Source organism: Miniopterus natalensis, chromosome 5 (assembly GCF_054644295.1).
Source record: "Miniopterus natalensis isolate mMinNat1 chromosome 5, mMinNat1.hap1, whole genome shotgun sequence".
Lineage (NCBI taxonomy): Eukaryota > Metazoa > Chordata > Mammalia > Chiroptera > Miniopteridae > Miniopterus > Miniopterus natalensis.
The window spans coordinates 58489062-58512722 of NC_142085.1; the positions used below are offsets into that span (position 1 = coordinate 58489062).

Sequence of the window (23661 nt, forward strand, 5' to 3'; positions counted from 1 at the left end):
CTGTCTGTCTTTTAACTTTATGATTTTTTTTCGATACAGAATTTTATTTTTATGTTGTAAAAGTCAACAATATGGCTTCAGTTCTAGTACTTCATAGTTTGAATAGGCCTTCACCATTCCTACATTATATTACAAATAATTATTCTACATTTTTTGCTTGTTTTCATATTTAAATCTTCTGACTCATCTGGAAGCCAACTTTTTATTTTTCCAGATGACTAACTAGCTAACTCAACATTGTTTATTAAATAATTCTTATCATATACTAAGTTCTTATATATATATTTCTGGTCTCTGCTGTTTCACTGCTGTCATGTGCCAAAACCACACCACTTTTCAAAACATTTTCATTCAGTTTACATATAAATAAGTATAATAAAACCAGAAATTACCGGCTTGCTTTAATATAAGAATCATTTTGCAGTTCCTATGTTGAATTTACATATTTATGAACAACAAAAAGCCAGTTTTTCCTTAATTTTGTACATGGTTAGTTTTTTTATCAAATTATAAAATCAGTGTATGTTCTCTGTAGAAAATCTGAAAAACACAAAACACACCTCCTGGAGATAAACAGCCTTTATATTTTGGTGTATTTTTTTCTGTATATTTAATAAATGACTATTTTGTAAACTGACTTTTTCACAGAACATATTGACAGCATTTCCCCATATTTTATATTCTTCTAAAACATGATTTTAATGACATAAATTCTGCTATATGAATATGCCCAGTTTGTGTAACAATTTCCCAATTGTTAAACATTTGGGGTTGCTCTCTGTAATGACTATCATCTGTTGACTAATTTCTGCAACAAATGCTTGTTTCAAGCACTGCAGTAAGCTTTGACTATATAATGGCGAGCAAAAATGAACACGTAACCAGAATTTAGGGAGGTTATTGGGGAAAAAAGACATTAATCTCCAACATATATAAAATTACAACTATAGCAAGTGTTATGAAGGAGAGTTTATGGAGTTTTGAGAGTCTATGATAGGGAAGGCTTCCCTGAGGAAAGATAAATCAAACTTTAGGTGAAGGAAAAGGAAAAACATTCTAGGCAGAGGGAACAGCAGGTACAAAAGTCTCATTGTGGGAGGGAGCATGGCAAGAATAAGGGGCTGAAATAAGGCCAATAAGGCTGGAACACAAAGAGCAAGGCAAGAGGAACATGGCTCAAGTCATGACTAAATAGAAAGGTAGGGGTCAGACTATGCAAGACCTTGTAAGACATGTAGATGCCACCATATAAGACATGTAGCTTTGACCTTATCCTAAATGCAATGGAAAGCTACTGAAGCCTATTGAGTGGTAGGGTGATATAATCAGGTTTGTATTTTGAAAAGATCCTTCTCATTACAGTGTAGAAAATAGATTAGAAGGGAACAGAATGGACTGGGGTAGGCCAAGATTAGGCGGCTATTGTTGCAAATGCATCAAAAAACACACACGCTAGTTTAGACTAGGGTGGTAATGAAAAATGAAAAGAAGTAGATGGATTCAAAAGATAATCAGACTTTGCCAAAAGATTTACATTCATAATTAAAATCCCTAAAACTGGAATTATTGGGTCAAAATGACCATTTCAAGGATTCTGACGTGCACTGCCAAGCTGCCCTGCCGAGAGCAATTTTCCCTTCATTTGTAAATCACCTTGTTCCTCTATCAGAATTTTAAAATTCTTTTAAAATCTTTAAAATTACTTAATCCATACTTCCTTCATGAAGCCTTCCCTGACTCCCCTTTTTGCCACCTGAACATGTCTAATCATGTCCTTCTTTGAGGCCTGGCTCTTATACACATTTCTGCTATACTCCAAACTATGTTTGACTTATGCTTACATATCTACCATCTCTACCACATTGTAAGCTTCTGGAGCGTAGAAGTTGTTCATAACGACGGCACCTAAAAAAATAGCTCAATATTACAGAGAAGGTTCTCATTAAGTGTCCACTAAATGAATGGAATCACATAATTACCAGATTCTACTGTGTCCACAGATTTAAGAGGGCTCCTGATTAAGCCTCTGATTTACTGGTTGTTATTTTAAATCAAATATAATACAAAAGGTAATAAAACTCGCTTCTCAGGACTTCAATACCTCCTAAAGTGACTAATTTTGTTTGTGGTAAATCACTAAATCTCAGTAGTGCTCATATTTCTCTCTAATAGTTATATCAAATAGGTATTATGTAATCTTAAAATATTTTCAGATGGTTTAGCAAAAAAAGGCTATGAACAAACAAGACTTTATTAGAGAAATTATTTGTAATCTGAGTTCTTGATAAATGCCATAGTTTTCAAAATTGTAGTCATCTCAAACTTATTTAATAATCCATAAATTTATGAAAGAATTTAGGTTATTAAGCAACTACATAAATTATAGAGCATTTCAGAATTATCAAGTTCTTATGTTGAAACATTTGATTTCATGTTTTATAGTTAGTATCTAGAACATCTACTAAAATTTTCACTAACTGGAGAGACTTAGAGAGGAGACTGGCAGAGTTCCTTACAGTAATCTTAAAGACAAGCAGCTCCCTCTATAGTCTGTTTGGCCTACTTTGTTTAATTACTTGCTTTGTGAAAATCTCACACACACTCTTCTATTTACTCCTACCCTGCATCTCAGCAGAAAAGCTTTCTGAAAGGGTAATTCTGTTTAGCCTGGTGCTAAGAAAAATGAGCGAGCCATCTAAGCTCAACAAAGAGTTACTAAGCAAGATTTGGGATGTGGAAACTGGACAGCTTCCCAGGTCCACCTGAGTCAGCTCCTCACAATGAAACCTGAAAAAACAGTCTTGTATTTGTTATTTATAACCTTGCTTCTCTCCACTAAACAAGATACCAAAATGTTGTTATACTGCTCAATACATTGTTATGTCAAAACAATGTTCAAGGCATTTTAAAAATGACTTAAAAAAAAAGCAGAAGTTTTTAAAAATAATAATTATTACTGTTATTATAGTAATTCTATCACTCAGATGAAGAAAATTTAACTGATTCTCTCAGAAATCAATACCCTCAGTCAAAAAGGGTTTAAATCAGTAAGGATTTACCATTCAAATTTGAATATGCCACTTTTTAATACCTTTTCAAATTTCACAAACTTAAGATATGGGAGCTTTTAAAATTAGGACACTTAATTTATTTCTTAAATCACTCAAGATATGCCCTTAAAAAACAGGACAATCAGAGGTCAACTGGACTATTTTCTAAAGCAGAAAAATACTTTTCATGCATTAACAGGAAAATTGAACTAGTAAAAATGTAATAAACCAATTAGGTCAGAATTTACAATATAAATCTGCAATCACCTTTTTTGGGGGACAAAATTTCTGCTGCTGCCATTTTTAGGATCTCATTTGTAACGCAAACTCAGTTTTAAACCTCAGTTTTAAACAAAAAATTAAGGACTTCCAAAGTTAATTACTATATATGAAAGACTTAAGTATGGCATTTTATTAACATAGGTTTAACAGGTGTTACACCTTTTCATTAATTTATTTTACCAATCATAAATCTATAAACATAGTCTGTACTTTCAGTGTCTTCATTAAAAACTGTAGCATTCAGACTTTTACTAAGCTAGATTGACCTCCCCTTTACATTAATTATTTTTAAATTTTATTTTATTGGGTGGACTGGAATAGTTTTCTTTGGGGAAAGAATACAGAAGCAAATAATTATATGGTTTTGTTTATGTTTAATTAATACTAATTTTACTAGGAGTTTCAGACATGCTAAAAATGCTGGCTTGATTTCTGAAAGCTATAAACTCTAAATGTATTCCAGTGACTTCAAATATTTTCACCTGTTGAGAAAACAATTTTTTTAATGTGTGAAACTGAACCGTACTTACAGCAAACTCAATTTGATAATCCTTAACAAGCTGAAGTCTGGGTTTCTCTGTAGCAAGTTTTATATTCTCAATATATGTACAAAAAGTCTTACTTTTATACTCGTTTACATTATATATTATCAGGATATATTAAAAAAGTTTGGGTTTTTTTTTTGGGGGGGGGTGTAATCTATTGTAAGATGTCCAGGAGAGAAAATATAAATATTTTTTATCATAAAGTAGTTCACATGTATGTATTTTTAAATATTGAGAAATAGGAAAGTACAACATATTCTTTATTTTTAAGGAACATTTTTTCATGTAATAGAATTATTATTGCTAGCTCACAGTGAAATTCATTTACTTCCACAAACAAAACTTTTCTATATAACAAAGCTTGGAAATCACTCAGGGATACATATTTAATGATTTGTGTAGAGAAAAAAAATCTATGTGTAGAAAAGTATTCCAATCATGCAAACTGTAATACACAGAAATGCCACAGTATATCCTATGAACATGTCCATTTATAATTTGGAAATCTGGCTGAACATAGTTATAGCAACGTAACTATCTTATTCTTTCTCTGCAAACTGTATATAACACTGAAATTCCAATTAGACACAGAAACTATACCACTATATTTAAAAGGGCAGAAAATCTATCCTTCAGAACATGTTACTGCTTTCATTTCCCAGCCTCCAAAGTTTAAAGTGTTACACTTTCACCAAATAGTTAACAGCACTCAAATTCCCCATCTGTAGGTCTGTATCATCAAAATCTTTTTCACTGTTTAAAAAAGAAATACTCTACTAAATCTCACTAACAACATTGACATTTTTAACAAAGAGAATTCATATTAAAAGATAACTGCTTGGAATGAGTGCTTGTGTTTGGGAAAGTAGCGCTATTATGGTGGTAGTCCACAGAAACTGACTGTAATAAGATGAACGGTGATTAGGGCAAGGAGCATCAAGTGGGAAATGCTATCTAAAATCCCACAGGACAATACATGGCTAGAAATAAGATCATTCCTTTCCGGAGGCAGCTCCATTATTTCAAGTAGGCAGTTCAAAGCATGTAGAAAAGCAAAACAAGTAAGAACATCCTGTAAAATCCTATTTACATGATCGTAAATCCCCAAAAGCTTTTGAGAAAGTAGCTTCTGTTACTGCTGTCTCCCCACCTCGTTCTTCAAAAATAGTTTTTTGTTTTAAATATACGTGTATTTACAACGCAACTCTACAACCCCAGCATAGGGGCATTTAAAATGTTTATGTTGCTCAGCATATGGGTGGTCTTTAAGAAATTTACACCATTAAGTGGGATGTTTTACGCTGGGCACCATTAACACGCATTTCCCACTTCCCCGGACGCACATCTCGCTGAAAGCAATGCACCTGAAGACGCTGCCCCGCCCCCGACCCCGCGACTGTAAACTCGGAGTCACGACCTACACACGCAGCGAGCGGAACCACACGGTCACTCCAATGAGAGAAAGATGACCTGGCCCCAGGCGCCACTCCAGCCCACCGCAGCTCCGGAAGGGGCAGAGGACAGCGCCGGTGAGAAGTGGCGACGAAAAGCGATTGGCAACAGAGCTGACACTTCCCCGCTCCTCTTAAAGCCATTTCCAGAAAGGGGCACCTGGGAGACGCAGGGGGACTCCGTGGTCCCGCTGGCCACCGACCTCAGAGCGGGGCCCCGCGAACCGCTTCACGAAGGACGAGGCGCGGCCACCTGGCCCAGCCCCGGGAGCCCGAGCTCCAGCGTTCGCAGGCGCTCACTTCCCCTCCCGCGACCCGGGGGAGTGGATCCCGCTCCCGGCCGCCGCGAGCAGTGTAAACACTAGGTGCCTGCCGCCTCCCCGCGGGGGGGGGGGGGGCAGCGCTCGCGCGGATCCACATTTTTGCGCCTCTTGTCACGCACCGGAGGAAAGGCGAGGAGGGCGGAGGGGAGGGAGACGCGGCAGAGCTCCGCCGACAGGGCCGGCGCCGGCGGCGTGCGCGCGTGTGCGCTGCGGGGAGGGCAGCTCGGGCGCCCCGCCGGCTCCCGCCCGCGCCCCGCGCCCGCTTACCTGCCGGGGTCGCTCCGAAGACTCGCACTACCGGCACCTTCTTGACAGGGGCCTGGGTGAGGGGGGATTGGCAGGTATCCAGCCCTTGCAGCGGGCTGGCCATGTAGTAGTCGGCAGTCACTATCCTCACTGAAAACATGTTCGCCGCCGCCTCCTCTTCGCTAGGGACCTGGCAGCGGCGGCGGCGGCGGCGGCGGCAGCTCCTTCCGCAGCGGCGTCCCCTCTCCTCCTCCGCTCGTCCCCCTCCCCTTACACACAGACACCTAGAGCGGCGGCGGGCGGGGCGGTGTGGGCGCTGCTGCCGCCGCCTCCTCAGGAGCACCCGGTGAGGGGCAACAGGAGACGAGCCCTCGCGCTTCCGTCGGTGCTGGTGCTGGTGCCACTGCCGCCGCCGCCGGGAATCACACGGGCTCCTCGGTCCCAGGCTGCAGCTCTTGTTGCCATGATGATGATGTCACGGACGCAACCACTGGGGGGAGGGGAGAAGGAGGTGGTGTGTGTGGCGAAGGGAGGGCCGCGAGTAGTTGGGGGAGGGGACGCGGCGGGAAAGGGAAGGAGCGGGCGGGCGTCCGAGAGGGACCCCCAGGCGGTGAAGGTGTTTTCTCCCCCGCCCCCAGACACGCTTCGAGGGAAGAGACTGGCGGAAAGCTGGGCGGGCGCCCGGCGCGGGGATCGATGACTCGGCCAGTGGGCACCGCCACCTGGGTGAGGGGCAGCGGAGGGGGCGGTGGAGCGCCGATGTCATGGATGGGCTCGGAGGGGCTTGCGGAAGGGGGGGGGCGCCAGGGGTCGGGGCCGTTTTGGCGGCTAGGCGGGATTGGCCGGAGCTGCGGCACTCGCGCTCACCTCCCCGACCGCCATTTCACATCCCGCAGAGAAGGCGGGGGCAGGCGCGGAGACAGCCTTTTACAAGGTAAGGAAACCCGCCCGCGGGGGGAGGGAGCGGAGGCGCAGATCTCGTGCCGCCGCGGCCTCGCGGGAGGGGCGGGGGCGCGCGAGCGCGGGCTTCGGCCTATAAAAGGGCCGCCCGGGCGCCGCTTCCCGGACGTGCGGCGCGCTCCGTCACGCTGCCTTGTTCGCGGTTCTGCAGTGTGTGTGCCCGGCCTCTTAATGAGATTTATTCACCCTCAGCTTTGCTCCGAGTTGGCAGAGCCAGTGCAAGGGAATGCCCTCCAGGGTGTTTTCCTCCCGCCCCTCTCCCTCCCGCCCTAGCATAGCCTTCCTTGATTTGCACCCAGTGTCAGCGGGCTGCGTCCCCGGCGCGCGCGCGGTGGGCATGTAAGGACTTGTCAGCTGCTGGTGACTTCCTCTCCCTCCGCCGGAGGAATGCAGGGCTAATAGCCTTTGCGAGAAATTTTTGGCCAGAGAAAAAGGCGGATGGAAGTCACCGTGTTAGATGTGGACGACTCCCCGTGTTATTCATTAACTGGTTGTGCTAGATTTACTATCCGAAGGCATAAAAGCAAAAGGGGGCGGGGAAGGACCGTTAAACAAAACAACTTTATTCAAAGGACGGGAGTAGGAAGGTGGGGGAAGGGCTGCAGATGTAAAATTGGGGGGGGGGGAGATAGTAACATGCTGCTGGGTTCGCCATTATATTGGAACTGATGGGTTGTTTTTGTCTGACATGGTCACTAATATTGGGCGTGACCTTGAACAAATAATTTAGTGTCTTAGGGCCTCAGTTTCCTCATCTGTGAAAGAGAGGTTCACTTAAAAACCTGTAAGGGTTTGTTCCCACGGAGAAGATGAAAACAGTAGGAGGCAGAAACCGTGGTTTCAAATTCGAATATGCCGCTGAATTCGGACTTTTGACAGTCATTTTCAGTCTACCCAAATTAGAGCTCGTTCTTTCACACTTGTTTTACAGGTGTCTTTTAATGGTGAGTAGATTGCTATTTGAAGTGGTGTGAGAGAGCCTTATTGGAAACCATTGTGGTTCTTCTTCAAATAGAAAAATCAAAAGGCCCAAAGGGACAGATCACTGGTAGAAGCTGTTTGTAAATTCCATGACATATAATGCTAATAAGAATATACGTTCCAAGGGATTTGAGACTGATTACACCAGTAAATTAGCCTGCAGTTTTCGACCTCAGAGAATGATTATAAACATAGGTGGCAAGATTTCTGCTAATGTACAGGAAATTGCCTAATAATATTTTTAAGAGGCAAAATCTCTTAAATTGATTTAAGTTTTAGAAGGCTGTGAAAGTGATTTAAAAATAGGACTACTATATTAAAATGCATTTTCTGGCAAAATGAGTATTTTGTACAAGCTGCATATCAGAAGTACAACACCAGTGATTCTCATAGCATTCTCTGGCACTAGAGTGTTCTTTAAAGTTGAATATTCTGGCCCTTACTAAATCACATTTTTTGGAATGGGGTTTAAAAATCTGTATTGTTAGCAACCCCAACCCCCACATTCATGATTCTTAAATAAGATAAAATTGAGAATCCCTCTACATCCATAATATTAATTTTTATTTTGTTGTCAATCCTCACTGGAGGGTATTTTTTCTGTTGTTTTTTAGTGAGAGAGGAAGGAGGTGGGGGGAGAGAGAGAGAGAAACACATGTGAGAGAGACACATTGATTGGTTGCCTCCCGTCAGGGGATCAAACCCTTAACCGGGAATCGAACCCTAGACTGTCCTGTGCTCAGCCCAATGCTCTAACCACGAAGCACACTGGCCAGAGCTATATCCATAATATTTAAATTATACTATTTCTAACTAGAAAAAGGTAAAAGTATCAAATTCACAGATTAGCTGTTTCTAGAAAAGCATTTCTTTCCTCCTACTTCTTGAGTCAACATCAGTTACTTTAAGAAAAGGCAACCACAATTCCAATCCTTCACTCTTGAAGAAAAACATTTGCAGCACAAAATTAGAATAGTTTGCTCATTGCATGTATTTGAGTTTAAGTGGATGTTCAACTGAAAACCTGACAATACTCTCCTAGTTGATCACTATAAAATGTGTTTTATAAATATATTCTCTTGAGGTATGGAAGAGCTCTGGAATTTTAAGTCAGAGAATGAAAAATGAGTGTGGCCAGATCACTTTTTTTGGAGTTTGTTTCCTCTTCTATGAAGGGATACTAATTCCAGTTTTAGTTTCTCAGAGATGTTATAAGGTTCAAATGAGATAATGTATGTGAAAGTATCATAATAAACTGTTGACATTCAGAAGTTTAACTCATCTAAACACAGTAAAATCATTTGAAATTATCTAATACAATATGAGAAATGCCAAGATTGAATTCTTTACTTAATATTCTTAAAGCATCTCCTTTTTAGGTGTTGTTATTGAGTGGCTTCTATTTGCCAGGTGATTTGAGATATAGTGAGAAACAAAACAGACATGGTCCCTGCCCTTACAGAGGTTATAGTCTAGCACTTTAGAAACGTATTTTAGTCATATCAATTGACATTTTATTATCTCTTAGTTCACTGACCTATGCTCATCATGTCATGCATGCCTGTAGTAAAAGCCTGCCCAGCCTTCTGTACCAGTACTGTTCGATGTCTGTTAGCATCTACCTGGTAGCAATTTATAACCTAGAACAAAAGGCAATGGCTACCATAATTTTTCGGCAGATACTATAGGATGGCTTACTCAATACTCATCCAACCCTTTTAGTTTGCTTTTTTGTACTTTAGAAACTTAGAAAATAAAAACTGCAGTTGCCAGACTCCCTTGCAGCAAGAGTGCTAATACGAGATGAGTGATATGCTAGTGAATATTTAACAATGGCTGGAGGAGGGGAAAGACCTTGATTTGTAGCATTGGCCAGTTTTCATGGTATAAATACCCCTATGCTTCCAAAGTCACTTCACTGTATATGGAGTTAGTTGGAGAAGATGCTAATGATAGTGACTTGGTTTCAGCATATCACTACATGTGATCTAGTTTCCAGCAAGCAGATGCACACATTCAAGATGTGGTTGTGAAAGTGAGCAATGAGATGCCTCAGCTGCATTCAGGGAGATGGGATTTTCTGGCAACACCATGGTGGAGGTTTCTGATTCTTCTGGGTAGCCAGGGAGGAGTTCTGACATCCATTTTTAGAATTATAGGTGCTGACTGGCAGGTGGTGCTGGAATGGGTTTCTGCTAAAATAGCCCTGTGATACGAGATGAGTGTTCTTCCTAGTTTGGTTTTTCGTGGATGTTGTTTCTGGCTATGTATTATCCAGGCATGGTTCTCTGGTCCCCTTGGAGATCTGTGAACTAAATACTATCCTTTAATTCCTTTCTGCTTCAACTAGCTCAGTCATGGCAAGCTACATAATTTTGGGGATTGAGAGCAAAATAAAAAATATGGGATCCTTTGTTCAAAAAGCAGGGGAAAAGAGCCATATGTACTAAAATATAAAGCCTTTTCTGTCTTTGTCATCTCTCCATCAACTTGTCATGATTTTCCTATTTGTTTTTTAATGCCATTCTAAGTAAAGAAAAATTCAAATTTTAAATTGTTAGAATGAATTTTACCATTTTCTTTTATATTGTGCAATGCCATTTATAAATGCAAATATAAGAACATTTAACTAATACATGGAATCCCCAGAATTACAATTCGTATTTCATAGCTTATGCATGGATATGTATTTCGTGCTTATCAGAACAGTGTAAGTGCTGCACAAAACCAACTTGACTTTTTATTTTCCTTCTTGATAGGCACACATCCTACCAACCTGAGTAAGGAAGGACTGAAAGGAAAAGGAACTATGGATTGCCCTACCATTCCCCTTCCTTCTGTGTCATTTTCAGTATAAAAGGTAATTCAGGGAAGTAACACACACAAGAAAGGATATGATAGGGTTTTTTGGTCACTTGTATTTCTTAGGATGCTGTTGCCTTCTTTCTACACCTGAAGCAAGTTCTGGTTCAAATGGAAAGCATAGCCCTCTTGGAGCTTTCACTCACTTTGTGACTCCCAGAGTTCTTATATGTCATAGGTCCACCAGAATCTTGTGCTTATGAGGCATTGTGAAGACTATATGCAAACAGGATGGCAAGGAAGAAAGGACACAATAATCGCCTCCTCTTTTTGCATGTATGACCCATTATACCACTAGACCTCATTTGTCAAACAGACGTTAAAACAAAGGTATTAAGATTTTCAGAATGGTGACTTGCAGAGCATTAAACCAATCACTGGGCCCTGTATGACTGCACAGTTGGCATGCCCATGAAGTTGACCCTGAGTTCTGTGTTTCTTAAAGGGGCTTCTGGTATTTTGAATGAAACAATTCATTGTGCAGGATATTTAATACCCCTGGCCTCCTGGGCACTGCATGCCACTGTGACAGAAGTGCCCTCAAAGAGGAGTTACTGCTTTCCTTGAAGGAAGGGACCATGTCTCTTCATCTTTTATATACTAGTTCCAAGTATAGTGCCTAGAATATGTCTTCAACATTTATTGAATTAAAAATTTAAAAGATCTATTTACAACCCTCTCTACTGCCTTCCCACCACACATCCATTTTACAGATCAGAAAGCTGAGGTCCAAAGAAATGAAGCTATTTAGTGAAAACATGTGCCTTCTAACTTCAGATCTATTACTTTTACCCCTCTACTGTAGAGAATCTTCTGAGTAGCACCTATATACTAGTCTTTCTGTTGTAGGAAAGAGTCTGTCTTGTCAGTGTCTTTCCATTCATCTCTATTCTAAGCAGTGGGCAGAAGGGCATAATAATTTGACAAGATTTTCTTCCTTATTCAATTATTTGACTGCTTTTATTTGTTTTCTAGTAAATTTAGTGAAATTCAAGGTAAATTATTCTTTGTTTCATTCCTTTCCTTTATCTTCATGGAACTCAGTTTTCTTAACTACTGTAGGGTTGAATGTCTGATGCATTTAGTTCAGTGATCCTCATCCAGGGCAATTTTAGCCTCAGGAGACATTTGGTGAAATATCTGAGATATTTTTGATTATCACATTTGAGGAAGTGCTACTAGTATGTCATGGGTAAGAAGAGTCCAGGGATGTAGCTAAACAGCCCTCACAACAGAAAGAATTATCTGGTCCAAGGTGTCAACAGTGTCAAAGTTGAAGAACCCTGATCTAATCCAAATTTTTACCCAGCCCTTCATGGAAACAAACTCATTCTCCTCCAGAAGGGATTGGAAGCCGTAAGTAAGTACAGCAAACTCTGGAGGCAATTGCTATCAACTCAACCCACTCTCAAAAGACTTCATTGCAAGTTTCCCCGATTTATTCATGGTACCTGCCTGGGTATAAGATGGTACATAAATATGTATTGCTTGAATGGTTAATAAAATATTTTTTGTCTAAAAGAATGGGGTTTTCTCTCTTTTTTAAACTAAAGGGAAGACAAATTAATCATTGTGGTGAGAGCTGAATTTCAATCTGTTCTCATCTTTTTAACCAATTAATCTCAGTTACAAGGAGAAGCAAAATTATTAAAAACAATTCTCAACTCTCCTACTTCCATAAATTATCAGTAATAGTTTTAGGGGAGAGACCAGTGAGCCTATAAATTAAAGATGATGTTTGAGGAACAAAAAATAAAAGAAGCTTTCAGAATAAAGCAATATTAGATCTGATACTTAAGCTCTCCAGGACCCTCATTTAAATATCCTATCCAGAATTGATGTTGGAGCATTTCCAGTGGATTATGGCTAGAAAGGAAGAGAGCAAACACACATAGAGTAATGTCAGATTAAGTTCCCAACTTACTCAAGGTACAAAGCCTCAACAACAAGGTGTCTGTATACAGCAGCATATCTCAGGGTAGTTTTCCTTGGCTCCAAAGGCCCTACTGTACTTTCCACTGCTTAAATCACATTCCAGGAAAACTCATTAATAATCTTTGTTATTGACAGTGAACTCTTCTGGGCTTTGAGCCTCATTTTGCATTCTCATTCCAGGGACCAGGAAAGACTTTTCTCAGATGTGTAGATACAGATCAACACTTATATTTCCTTACTTTCTCAATAAAATTGATTTTTTCAATCTTAAAGATTTTAAACGCATAGCATAGAAAATATGATCCTGTATTAGTCCCTACCATCTGAACTTCACATTCCATATGCTAAGGCAGAGTATTATAAGTTCCCCTTTGTATACTGAAAAGTAGTCATAGGCTTAATCGTTTCAATTCTCATTACCTTCTCTCTGACTCTAACTTTGCTTTTGTGCTTACTTAATCTGTTTTACTTTATAGTTTTGGGTCTAGTTGATCCAAGAAGGTAAATTTCTAATGTTTTTTAAATTAATATTTGATCAGTCAATAAGAACATGTCTCAGACATAATGGAATGAAATGATAATTGAAGGAAAATCACTCCTACGGATATTTTACCCTTTTAGAGAGGCTTTTGTGAATCTAAATGGTCTAGTTGTAACTCAGGGCCAGGGGCCTTAGGCTCCAGCGCCCTTTCATTCTTGTCTTTCCCAATTTCTGCCTTCCATCATTTCTGACCACACAGATTTTCTAAAAACATCTTCCCCCTCCCTTCCCAAAGTAGCAGGGAAAGCAGTGCTATTTGGATGGGAACAGTGGTGGATACTGTTTGACAGTGTAGCATACTGGTTAAGGGTTTAGGCTCTACATCTCAGTTTTCCTATTAACCTGCTCTATAACTTTGGGCAAATTACTTTCTGAGCCTCAGTTTTCTCATATGTAATATACAGATGATAATACTGTACCTACCTCAAAATGTTGTTGTGAGGATTGAGCTATGTTTGTTAAATAAGTTGATATCTTAGAACTCATAAGCACTCAGTAACTGTAAGCTATTATTTATCATTTAGAGTTGGTTTCTGTTTCCTAAACTACATTTTTTTCATTAACAAGAAGAGAATAATGATGAAAGCTAGGAGCTATTAAAATTCCATTGACTGTATATAAAAAGTAGACTTTCAGAATTGCAGAAGATCTGGGAAATTATTTAGACCATTGGTTCTTTTTAATGTATTTTTATTTTTTTATTTATAATTTATCTTTATTGTTGAAAGTATTACAGGTGTCCCATTCCCCCCCGCCCCAATTGACCCTCTCTACCTCACTTCCGCCCCCTCCTCAGGCCTTCACCCTGTTACTGTCTGTGTCCATGGGTTATGCATATATGCATATAACTTCTTTGGTTAATCTCTTTCCACCCTCCACCCCCCTTCCCTCTTCTCTCTGAAATATGATCGTCTGTTGCATGCATCAATATTTCTGGATCTGTTTGGTTTGTCAGATTCTTTTGTTCATTAGCTTCTTCTTAAAGAAGACCCTTCAACATTTCATGTAGTACTGGCCTGGTGGTGGTGAACTCCTTTAGCTTTTTCTTATTTGTGAAGCTCTTTATCTGACCTTCAATTCTAAATGATAGCTTTGCTGGGTAGAGTAATCTTGATTGTAGTTTCTTGTTTTTCATCACTTTGAATATTTCATGCCACTCCCTTCTGACCTACAAGGTTTCTGTTGAGAAATCAGCTGACAGTCATATGGGTGCTCCCTTGTAGGTAACTAATTGCTTTTCTCTTGCTGCTTTTAAGATTCTCTCTTTTTTGCCCGGCCGGGTGTGGCTCAGCGGTTGAGCGTCGACCTAGGATCCGGGCGATTGGGGTTCGATTCCCGGTCAGGGCACATGCCCAGGTTGCGGGCTCAGTCCCCAGTCGGGGCGTGTAGAAGGTGGCCCATCAATGACTCTCTCATCATTGATGTTTCTATCTATCTCTCCCCCTCTCCTTTCCTCGCTCTGAAATCAATAAAAATATATTAAAAAAAAAAAAAAGATTCTTTTTCTTTAACCTTTGGCATTTTAATGATGATGTGTCTTGGTGTGGGCCTCTTTGGGTTCCTCTTGTTTGGGACCCTTTGTACTTCCTGGACTTGTAAGTCTATTTCTTTCACCAGATAGGGTAAGTTTTCTGTAATTATTTTTTCAAATAGGTTTTCAATTTCTTGCTCTCTTTTCCTTCTCGCCCCCTAATAATATGAACGTTGGGCCTCTTGAAGTTGTCCCAGAGGCTCCTTATACTATCTTCATATTTCTGGATTCTTTTTTCTTGTTGCTCTTCTGGTTGGGTGTTTTTTGTTTCCTAATATTCCAAATTGCTGACTTGATTCTCAGCATCCTCTATTCTGTTGATTCCGTGTAAATTATTCTTCATTTCAGTTTGTGTAGCTTTCATTTCTGATGGGTACTTTATTATGTTATTGATGGCCTCACTTGTTTCCTTAATAGTCTTACTAATATCCTTGAGCATCCTTATAACCATAATTCTGAACTCTGTATCTAGTAGCTTGCTTGGTTCTATTGAATTTAGTTCATTTTCTGGAGATTTCTTCTGTTCTTTCCTTTGTGACATGTTTCTTTGCCTCCACATTTTGGCTCCTTCCAGGTGTTTGTTTCTGTGTATTAGGCAGAGCTGCTGTGTCTCCTGGAATTGGTAGAGTGGCTTTGTGTAGTAGGTGTCCTGTGGGGTCCAGTGGCCCAGCCTCCCCAGTCACCTGAGCTGGACCTTCTAGGTGCTCCCCTGTGGGCTGTGTGCACTATCTTGTTGTAGTTGAACCTTGGTTGCTGTTGGCGTCACTGGGAGGAATTGACCCCCAGGCCAATCAGCTGTGAGGACCAGCTGCAACTACAGCCAAAGAGCTGCTGTGCTGGAGACACCCTTATGGATCAGGATTTACTTTAGTGGAGCTTTGGTGTTTACCAAGTGTGCCCCTTGAGTGTTCACTCATGGATGTGGTAGGGTTGTAACCCAGTGTGGTCGAGTCTGACCACCAGGTGCACTGTCTCTGGGGCCTCCTAGTGGGTGCAAAGTCAGCCTGTGCCAGTGCCTTACCCAGGGCCACCCAGCCTGAGCTACACAGCAAACCAGAGTTGGCTGCTACTTGTGCTGGGCTTGGAAGTGTCTAGGAGAGGCCAAGCTATGAGCCAATGCAGGCTGCTGCTAGTGCCAGGCCTGGGGCCACTTATCAAGCTGTGTGGGGCACGCTGCCGCTTGTTTGAGAGACTTTAGGAAAGTCCTAAAGCATGAGGCTCGAGAGGCCAGTTGCATAGAAAAGCGGCTGGAAGTGGTCTGGATGAGCTTGGCGGCGGGGAGGGGTGGGGCCTTCGGGAATCATGGGGCAGGGCCAAAGGTGGGAGTCAGGTGCTGGCGATTCAAACATGGCGCCTGCCTGCCGGCTTTGGGCGGGGAGGGCTCGCCAGAGGAGCAATGGCCTCTGCCTGCTCTTCTGTCTGGGAGAAAGCTGCCCCTCCACCTCTCGCCCTGATTTCGGGCAAATTCCTCCCCAAATGTCCCAGGTTCCTTTCAAGCTGCTGCCCGGTGCTGGGGCTCAAAGGGAGCGCGTCTGAGTAAGTCCATGTGCAGGCCCTTTAAGAGGAGCTGCCTGGGACCCCCGCAGCCTCTGTGTTCCTCAGTGACAGTCCCCACTGGTTTTTACAGCCTTGAGTTGTGGGGACTACTCTTCTTGGCCCTGGGACCCTGGGCTGGGGGGCCTGCTGTGGGGCTGGGACCCCTCACTCCTCCAGGAAACCTCCACTGCCAAGATATCCCTCCGAGATTTAAACCGCGGCACTGGGTGTGGGCCCCCGGTGGAGTCTCCAGGATTCAGCCCGGATCTGCCCTTGTCTCTGCCCCTCCTACCGGTCTTGTTGCTCCTTCAGTTCTTTCATTGTAGGACTTATGTTCAGCTAGATCTCTGGAGGTTCTGAGTGATGGTGGTTCTGTATTTTAGTTGTAATTTTGATGTGGTTGTGGGAGGTGGTGGGTACAGCGGTTACCTATGCTGTCATCTTGTTCCTGGTTCTGTCCTAGACCATTGGTTCTTGACCAGTAAGTAATACGCTTCAGAATCACTTACGAAGTGTTGTGAAGCTACAGTTATCCAGGCTCTGCCTTCTCACGTCTACCAGGTAAAAATGTCCACAGGCAATTCCAATGCATTCTTCCTCGCAAGAATCATTGACACTTTTATGCCTTTAGCTTTTATGATGAGGAAATTGAGATTCAGAATAAATGACTTGCCTAAGACCCCACAGAGTAAGTGAGATCCAGGTCACCTAGCTCCTTGCTATGCATTTTTTCTATTTTTCTGTATTGCTTGCCAAATATATTAAATTTTAAAGACATTAATATGGTAGTTTATCCTTCTCTTGGTAATATCAGGAAGAACAATATAGGCTTTAAAAAAGTACATAATTCAGCATTTAATTTAATTCAAAATAACAAAATTTACAATTCATGCAAAGGACTATTGCACATTTACAATAGGATTTAAAGTGAATTTTGCTGTGCTTTTCATGTGGACATTAGTCTTTGCCACAATGCTTGCTAATTAGTACAAGGAAACGCTGTGTGTGGCAGAGAGCTGCTCAACCCAACCTCACAGATTGACAGGCATATAAATGCTATTTAGGGCAAGGTAGCTATAGGAATTAAACCCTTTAGAGCTCCCAATAATAAAATATGCATTTCTTATAGTTAGGATTTTTGTTTTACATTTTTAAGTTTTTTTGTTTTGTTCTTTAAAGCTGTGTAAAATATTCTTGGAATTTTTGCAGTCTATGAATAGTTAATGTAGAAAAATCAGTGGTTATTAGGAATAGTGTTCTTATTACAGTTTTACTGATGGGTAGATTAAAAGTCTAAAAAATGTAGCAAAAAAAATTCTTGAGTTTCTGTATTTGGTATTGGTACTATGAAGATATATCTCTTAAAATATTTTTCTTTATTCATAATATAGAGGAATTTAAAAATATATTAGAACTTAAATGTGAACTTGTGCAAATTTTTGAAACAAATTAAGGTGATGAGGCAGAAGCAAGAAAATGGAGCTCAGATTAAATCTACCTCTCAAAGCAGGTCTATTTATATTTCACTGTATTTGCTATTATTAATTTGTTTTCATATATGTGTTTCTTTGCTAGAAATGATACATGGTTGCCAATCCAACTTCTGATTCTTAGGAAACTCCATTTTACTAACAAACCACTCATTTTGACTTGGTAAGTGCTGTACACAAGCCCTTAAAGAAGTCCACCTGCTATTAAACTTTGTGGCTTCTATGGTGTCTTTGCCTGATTCCATACCCTTTGCTGTATGCTTCTCTCAGGTTCACCCTTTGATCTTTTTACCTGATGCTTAATTTTGGCTTCCTAGCATTTGATTCTCTGCTCAACCTGATCATCTTTGGTTTAGACTCACTTTCCAGTTCCAAGCTGCCAAGATTTTAACTCTTGATTCCAACAGTTCAGGAATTCTTGGCATATTCACTGGCTGGTACCTGAAAGGTAATCAGCCCCAAACACTAGCCCCACATTATAGACATCCATTTAGTCATCTGTTCAACAGATTTTACTCATTACTACTATGTGTAAGGCACTAAACTTCTGGGGAATACGGAAGATTAATTTGTGATGGACATCTCCGAAAAGCTCTTAAAGGCTGATAGGGCAAATAATACAAGTATACAGTGATCACTTAAGACATGTATTTAAATAGCTCTTGCGAAGTATATATGCAAACGACATTAACAAAAGCTTCAAACAGAAAGATACTTTACTAGGGAGTTAAGGGGTATATGGGATACAAGGGAAAATGACCAGTAAGAACCTGGGATGGTAGGTCATAGATTAAAAATGATTGAGAACACTGACAGGTATAACTAGACTTTGAATGTAGGGTAGGATAGACTTCATGGAAGAAAGATGTTCCAAAAAGTGGAACCAAACCAAGAGCAGAAAAAGGAAGTTATGTTAAAGAAATCTTATTCGTCTAGATTAATTAACGGTATAAGGAATGGAAGAAAGCCTAGGAGAATTGGTTAGAACCAGGTTATGGAAGACTTTGAATACTGAGAAGTTTAGAGTTGGCAAGCATGTACTAGGAAGTCAGAAGGTTTTAAGCAGAAAATGATAATTGGCTCGATTTAGCAGTAGTATACAGGAAGGATTTGGTAGTGAGATAAGCAGACTGCAGACCAGGAAATCAGTTAAGAGTTCAGTACAGGTATATTTTGTTTTATTGTGTTTCACTTCATTGTGCTTCACAGATGTGTTTTCTACAAATTGAAGGCAGACCCTTTGCCAGCAAAAAGATTAATACTTGCTTTATTGTGATACTTTATTGGGGTGGTCTGAACCTATACCCACAATATCTCTGAGGTATGCCTGTAGTCTAAAGTAGGGCGGGCCTGGAGATGACTTTATTCATTTCATTAAGTGCTACTATGAGCTAGGTGCTAGTGATAAAATGAGGACTAGGTCCTTGTCATGAGGGAATTTTTAGTCTAGTGAGACATTGATCTCTTAAAGGCTCCTAGAGACCTCTCTATGCAAAATTTGAGGACCATTCTGACCCTGGCTTGGTTACTAAGGTCCTCATTTAACAATGGGCTGTATACCCTGCCTTCTAAAACTACTTTTCCATTTTATGAGTCTGCTAAGGTGAAAGTATCCCAACCACTTGTACATAAAGAAAAGCAAATTTTTTTACTTAAAACAAGATAAGACAGGAACACTACACCAGACAAGGCAAAGAAAAAAATGACGTGTTTTAAAGAGATAACTGAAGATGATGTAGAGAATGACTTGGAGGTTAGATTAGGGACTAGAAAACCAGTTAAGAGGTTATTGTAATAATCTAGCCGCTTGGTTATGAGGGCCTGAATGAGGAGAGAATAAAACACGAGGAGTCTTTGGTCGCCATTTCCACCACAATCCTTTTTTTTTGCTTTTATCTGGCACAGCTGAGGGATGGGTAGAGGACTCTCGTTTAAAATTAAATCTTTTTAGAAAAATTTATTTTATTATTTATTTATTTATTTTTAATGTTTCTTTATCTTTATTGTTGAGACCATTACAGATGTCCCCCTTTTAACCTCACTGATCCCCTCCACCCCCAGGCCCTCCCACACCAATGTCCTCGTCCATGGGCCATGCCCATAAACATACAAGTTCCCTGATTAATCTCTCCCCACCCACACCCCCTCCCCGCCTTCCCTCTGAGACCCCTCAGTTTATTCCAAGCTTCTATGTCTCTGGATCACTTTTTTCATCAGTTTATTTTGTTTATTATATTCCACAGATAAGTGAGATCATGTGGTACTTGTCTTTCTCTGACTGGCTTGTTTCACTTAGCATAATACTGTCCAGTTCCCTCCATGCTGTGCCAAAGGTTAAAAGGTCCTTCCTTTTTATAGCTGCATAGTATTCCATGGTGTAAATGTGCCCCCCCCCAAAAAAAAATTTGAATCTTGAAGAGAGGGACTCAAGAACACAAAAAACTGTTTACTTCTTCAAACTTAGAGGTAATGCTCCTACTGTCTAGTTGCTTCTGGTTCCATTCTTATTTGGAGCACAGTTTACCAGCCCTCACATCGAGTCTGTGAGCTCCCTCATAAATTCTTTGTTTTGCTTGTTAGTCCAAACTGGTTCCTTGGGTTTACAATTAAAAAACCCTAATTGACACGGTCTGTGATGTTTGAGACACCTGTGGAGACTAGTAGTTGGAAATATGAAACTAGGATAGTTCTCAAAGTGATGCATCAGCATCACCTGAGAAGCGGTTAGAACTGTAAATTGTCAGGCTTCACCCCAGAGTTACTGAATATGAAACTCGAGAAGTGGGGCCCTAGCAATCTGAATATTAGCACTCTGGGTGGTTCCAGTGCACGCTTACATAGTTTCAGAACCAACTGAACTAGAGCTTAGAAGGGAGATGGGGGTGGAGATAAAGATGTGTGAGTCAAATATATGATAGTTGCTGTTGGGAGAATGAATAAACTCCCAGAAGAGAGGAAGAGAAAAGGTGAGCCCCTGAAGTAGATGAAACAAAGAAATTGAGACAAGTGCAGTACAGTTGAGGAGGGGGAAATTTAACTGCGGTTTTAGGTAATCTGCAGTATCAGAGGCCAAGGTGGATAAGGACAGAGCCAAAGCTATACGTGTGACAATTAGGAGGTTTGGGGTGTCATTTAAGAAAGAAGTAGTACAATTAAGAATAGGTGGCGAGAGAGCAGAGGCCAAAAAATAAAGGAGACTTTTGCAGCAGTTTGGAAGTGTAGGAAAGAAAGTTGGGATTGTAAGGCCAAGAAGAGGTTTTTCAGGGTAGATGTTTCATTTAGCTTTTACTGCATAACACTCTAAAACACAGTCGCTTAAAAGGGTAATTATTATTATCATTCACATGTCTAAGAGTTGACTCTCGGCTGGGCTTGCTCGTACATCTGCAAGCCTAGTAGGGGCTTTAAGCTGGACTGTTTTACTTACCTGTCATCCTCCTCCTGGGGCTCCCTGGCTTGTGCGGACATATATTTCTCATGGAGATAGAACAGTTTTAACAGGACAGGCAGAAACTAGACTCCAAACCAACACATTGGTACTTCTGCCTCATTCTATTGGCCAGAGCAGATTATGTGACCCAGATTCAAGGGGTGGGGAAATAGAATTCACTTCCTTAGAGAAATTTCAAAGTGACATGGCAAAAGGCATGGGTTCATGGAGGAGTGGAGAATTGAGACCGTTAATAGCATAGTAGGGATGACCTGAGCATAGCTGAAAGTAGAAGGGAAGGAACGTGTAGAATGAAGAAGAATATATAGTAAAGCAAAAGATCAATACCATAGGTCAGAGAATTAACCTTTGAAAAATGGAAAGACACTTCTGAGAATGGAAAGAACGGAATTTGATTGAATTAGGTTTAGCAGATTAAAATACAAGGTGCCCAGTAAAATTTGAATTTTGGGTAAACAATAAGTGTTTAATATTAAGTATGCTTTATACAATATTTGGTAGACTCTCAGTACATAGTTTGCTACTTTTTATTATTTTAAATGCCACTTGAATATTCAGGACATACTTATACTAAAATATGATTCCTTATTTATTTTAAATTCAAATTTAATTGGGCATCCTGTATTTTATCTGGCAACCCTACTTTGTATGAATTTTAGATAAATCCATGGTAAAATAATTAACAAAGGGATAGATGGGTGCATTTGGGGATTTAATCCTAGAAGAAGTTTGGAACAGCTGCTATGGATGCTGCAACATGTCAATGAAAGGATTGCTGAGCAGAAGTGAAGGCCCACTTAACAACAGGCAACATGAGTTTTCCTTGGATTACTAGTAGTAATATTTCACTGCTGGGAAGCAGCAGTAGTAACAGATTGTTGGTGCAGGCAACCACCTTGGTTTGACTTCAGCCAGAGAGGCCTAGGCAGGAGTTTGGGGCATGATTGAAATGACTAGGGGTCGGTTTGTACTGGGAAGCCGGTAAAGCCAGAAGGTGAATTGGGAGGCAGAAGATGAACAATGAATCAGAGAGGTGGAAATTCATAGAAAAGAAATAGAATTTACAATATTGGAAGAACAGTTCTGTGTGATTATGGGATTAAAAATCCAATTGTACTTTATAGAACTGGAGCTAAATTAAAAGCAAGAGCTCTGGAAACAAGGTTCCTGGTTTTAAGTGAAATAAACCATATGAAGTGCATGGAACAGTATGTCTGGTACGCTGTAAGCCCTCAAATGTTTGTTATGTTTTATTATTTTAAATACTACTTACATGTATCTATAATTAATAAGTGTGAGTGCTTTAGAGAATATTATTTTAAAGACAAATGGCAAGTATACATTGTGTTTTTCACCTTAGCTAACAAATGCTTTGTTAGGTAAATACATACACAGTTAGCTACCTGTTGAAGTTGGAGATAATGCAGCCGTTACTATTTAAGGTTGTTTTCTTTACTGTTACTATAAGAAAATAATTATGATGCTCAAGTCATATCTGTCTTCTCATTTCCCCCTAGGTAACCATGCTTTGGGATTTTCATAGTTTGAGTAATTCCTCTGGGCTCTGCCACCCAGCAAGTTAAAGAGGACAAGATTCCTCCTGGGGGATTGTGGTTCTGGGAATGTGAGCGGCTTGTTTTCATGAGATCTGCACCCTGGCCTGGCCTACTGTTAGGAGCTGTCATGTTGGTGATTGTGTTATTTTTAGTTGTTTGTTTCATCTTACATAGTTACATGTATATAAAGATTTTTGAAAAGTGGACATTTTATGGGGATGTTTTGCTTATATGAAGAAAATTAAAATGATTTTAAAGTAGTTACTCGTGTCATAGTTTTCTCTTTCAAAATAAATGAAAGTATTAATTGATACTTTCTGGAAAGAAAGTGAAGACCAAGGAAATGGCTATGCTCTGAATGTTTTAAAATAAGGTAATATTGTCTGTTTGAATGGAGCCTTCTAAGGAATTATTACAGTCTCAGACACAATTGACTTAAATGCATTCTTTATCTTTAAAAGGAAGCAGAATAGGATCATTGAGTAAATCACATGTGTTCGCAGTCTTGTCTGGTGTAATCATATACTACACAAACACATTCTCTAGTCAGGAGGGGAAGGGGACATTTGAAGCAGGATTTGCCCTTGCGGAGACCTTTTTTGTTTAAAGAATAGTGCAGTGAAAGACCACACAGTGGAAGATGACAGAAAATATCTTCCATGCCTTCCTCCCTGTTACACTTCCTCATTCTCCTTTGTTCTCTAAGGACATCTGTTGTAACAATTATTCTGTAAAACTCATAGGTACATAGCAGAAGGCATATCATATTTCATTTATTATTTTGTCTACTATAATTATTGCTCTCTTTTATATCATGCCATTGTGGGTTTTTAAAATATTTTGCTTATGAAAGATATGAAGGGATATTGTAGAAAATTTATTAGTCAACTGTAGACATCTAAAGAGTAAATGTTTTAACTC

General features: G+C 40.3%; 1 protein-coding gene and 1 long non-coding RNA gene across 7 annotated transcripts in view; one reads left to right on the top strand and one right to left on the bottom strand.

Moving 5' to 3' along the window:
* REV3L (REV3 like, DNA directed polymerase zeta catalytic subunit) overlaps positions 1 to 6069 on the bottom strand; it is a 127180-nt gene extending 121111 nt beyond the window's left edge. For 3 of the 4 annotated variants that reach the window (XM_087817555.1, XM_087817557.1, XM_087817558.1), the window contains exon 1: positions 5919 to 6069. In XM_087817555.1, the coding sequence (XP_087673681.1) occupies positions 5919 to 6057 (139 nt within the window). In that variant the 5' untranslated portion in view covers positions 6058 to 6069. The remainder of the gene's footprint in view (positions 1 to 5918) is intronic. The other variant, XM_087817556.1, reaches the window with a different exon arrangement.
* Positions 6070 to 6482: 413 nt separating this feature from the next.
* On the top strand, positions 6483 to 23359 carry LOC107540697 (uncharacterized). Of its 3 annotated transcripts, none has more exons than XR_001603549.2 (4): positions 6483 to 6623; positions 10598 to 10698; positions 17819 to 17896; positions 22702 to 23359. It is a non-coding gene; the product is annotated as an uncharacterized LOC107540697 (long non-coding RNA). The 3 variants fall into 3 exon arrangements; XR_015714578.1 differs by lacking the exon at positions 6483 to 6623 and adding an exon at positions 6711 to 6831 and having other exon boundaries at positions 22702 to 23358; XR_001603548.2 differs by lacking the exon at positions 6483 to 6623 and having other exon boundaries at positions 9821 to 10698.
* The last annotated feature ends 302 nt before the right edge of the window (positions 23360 to 23661 follow it).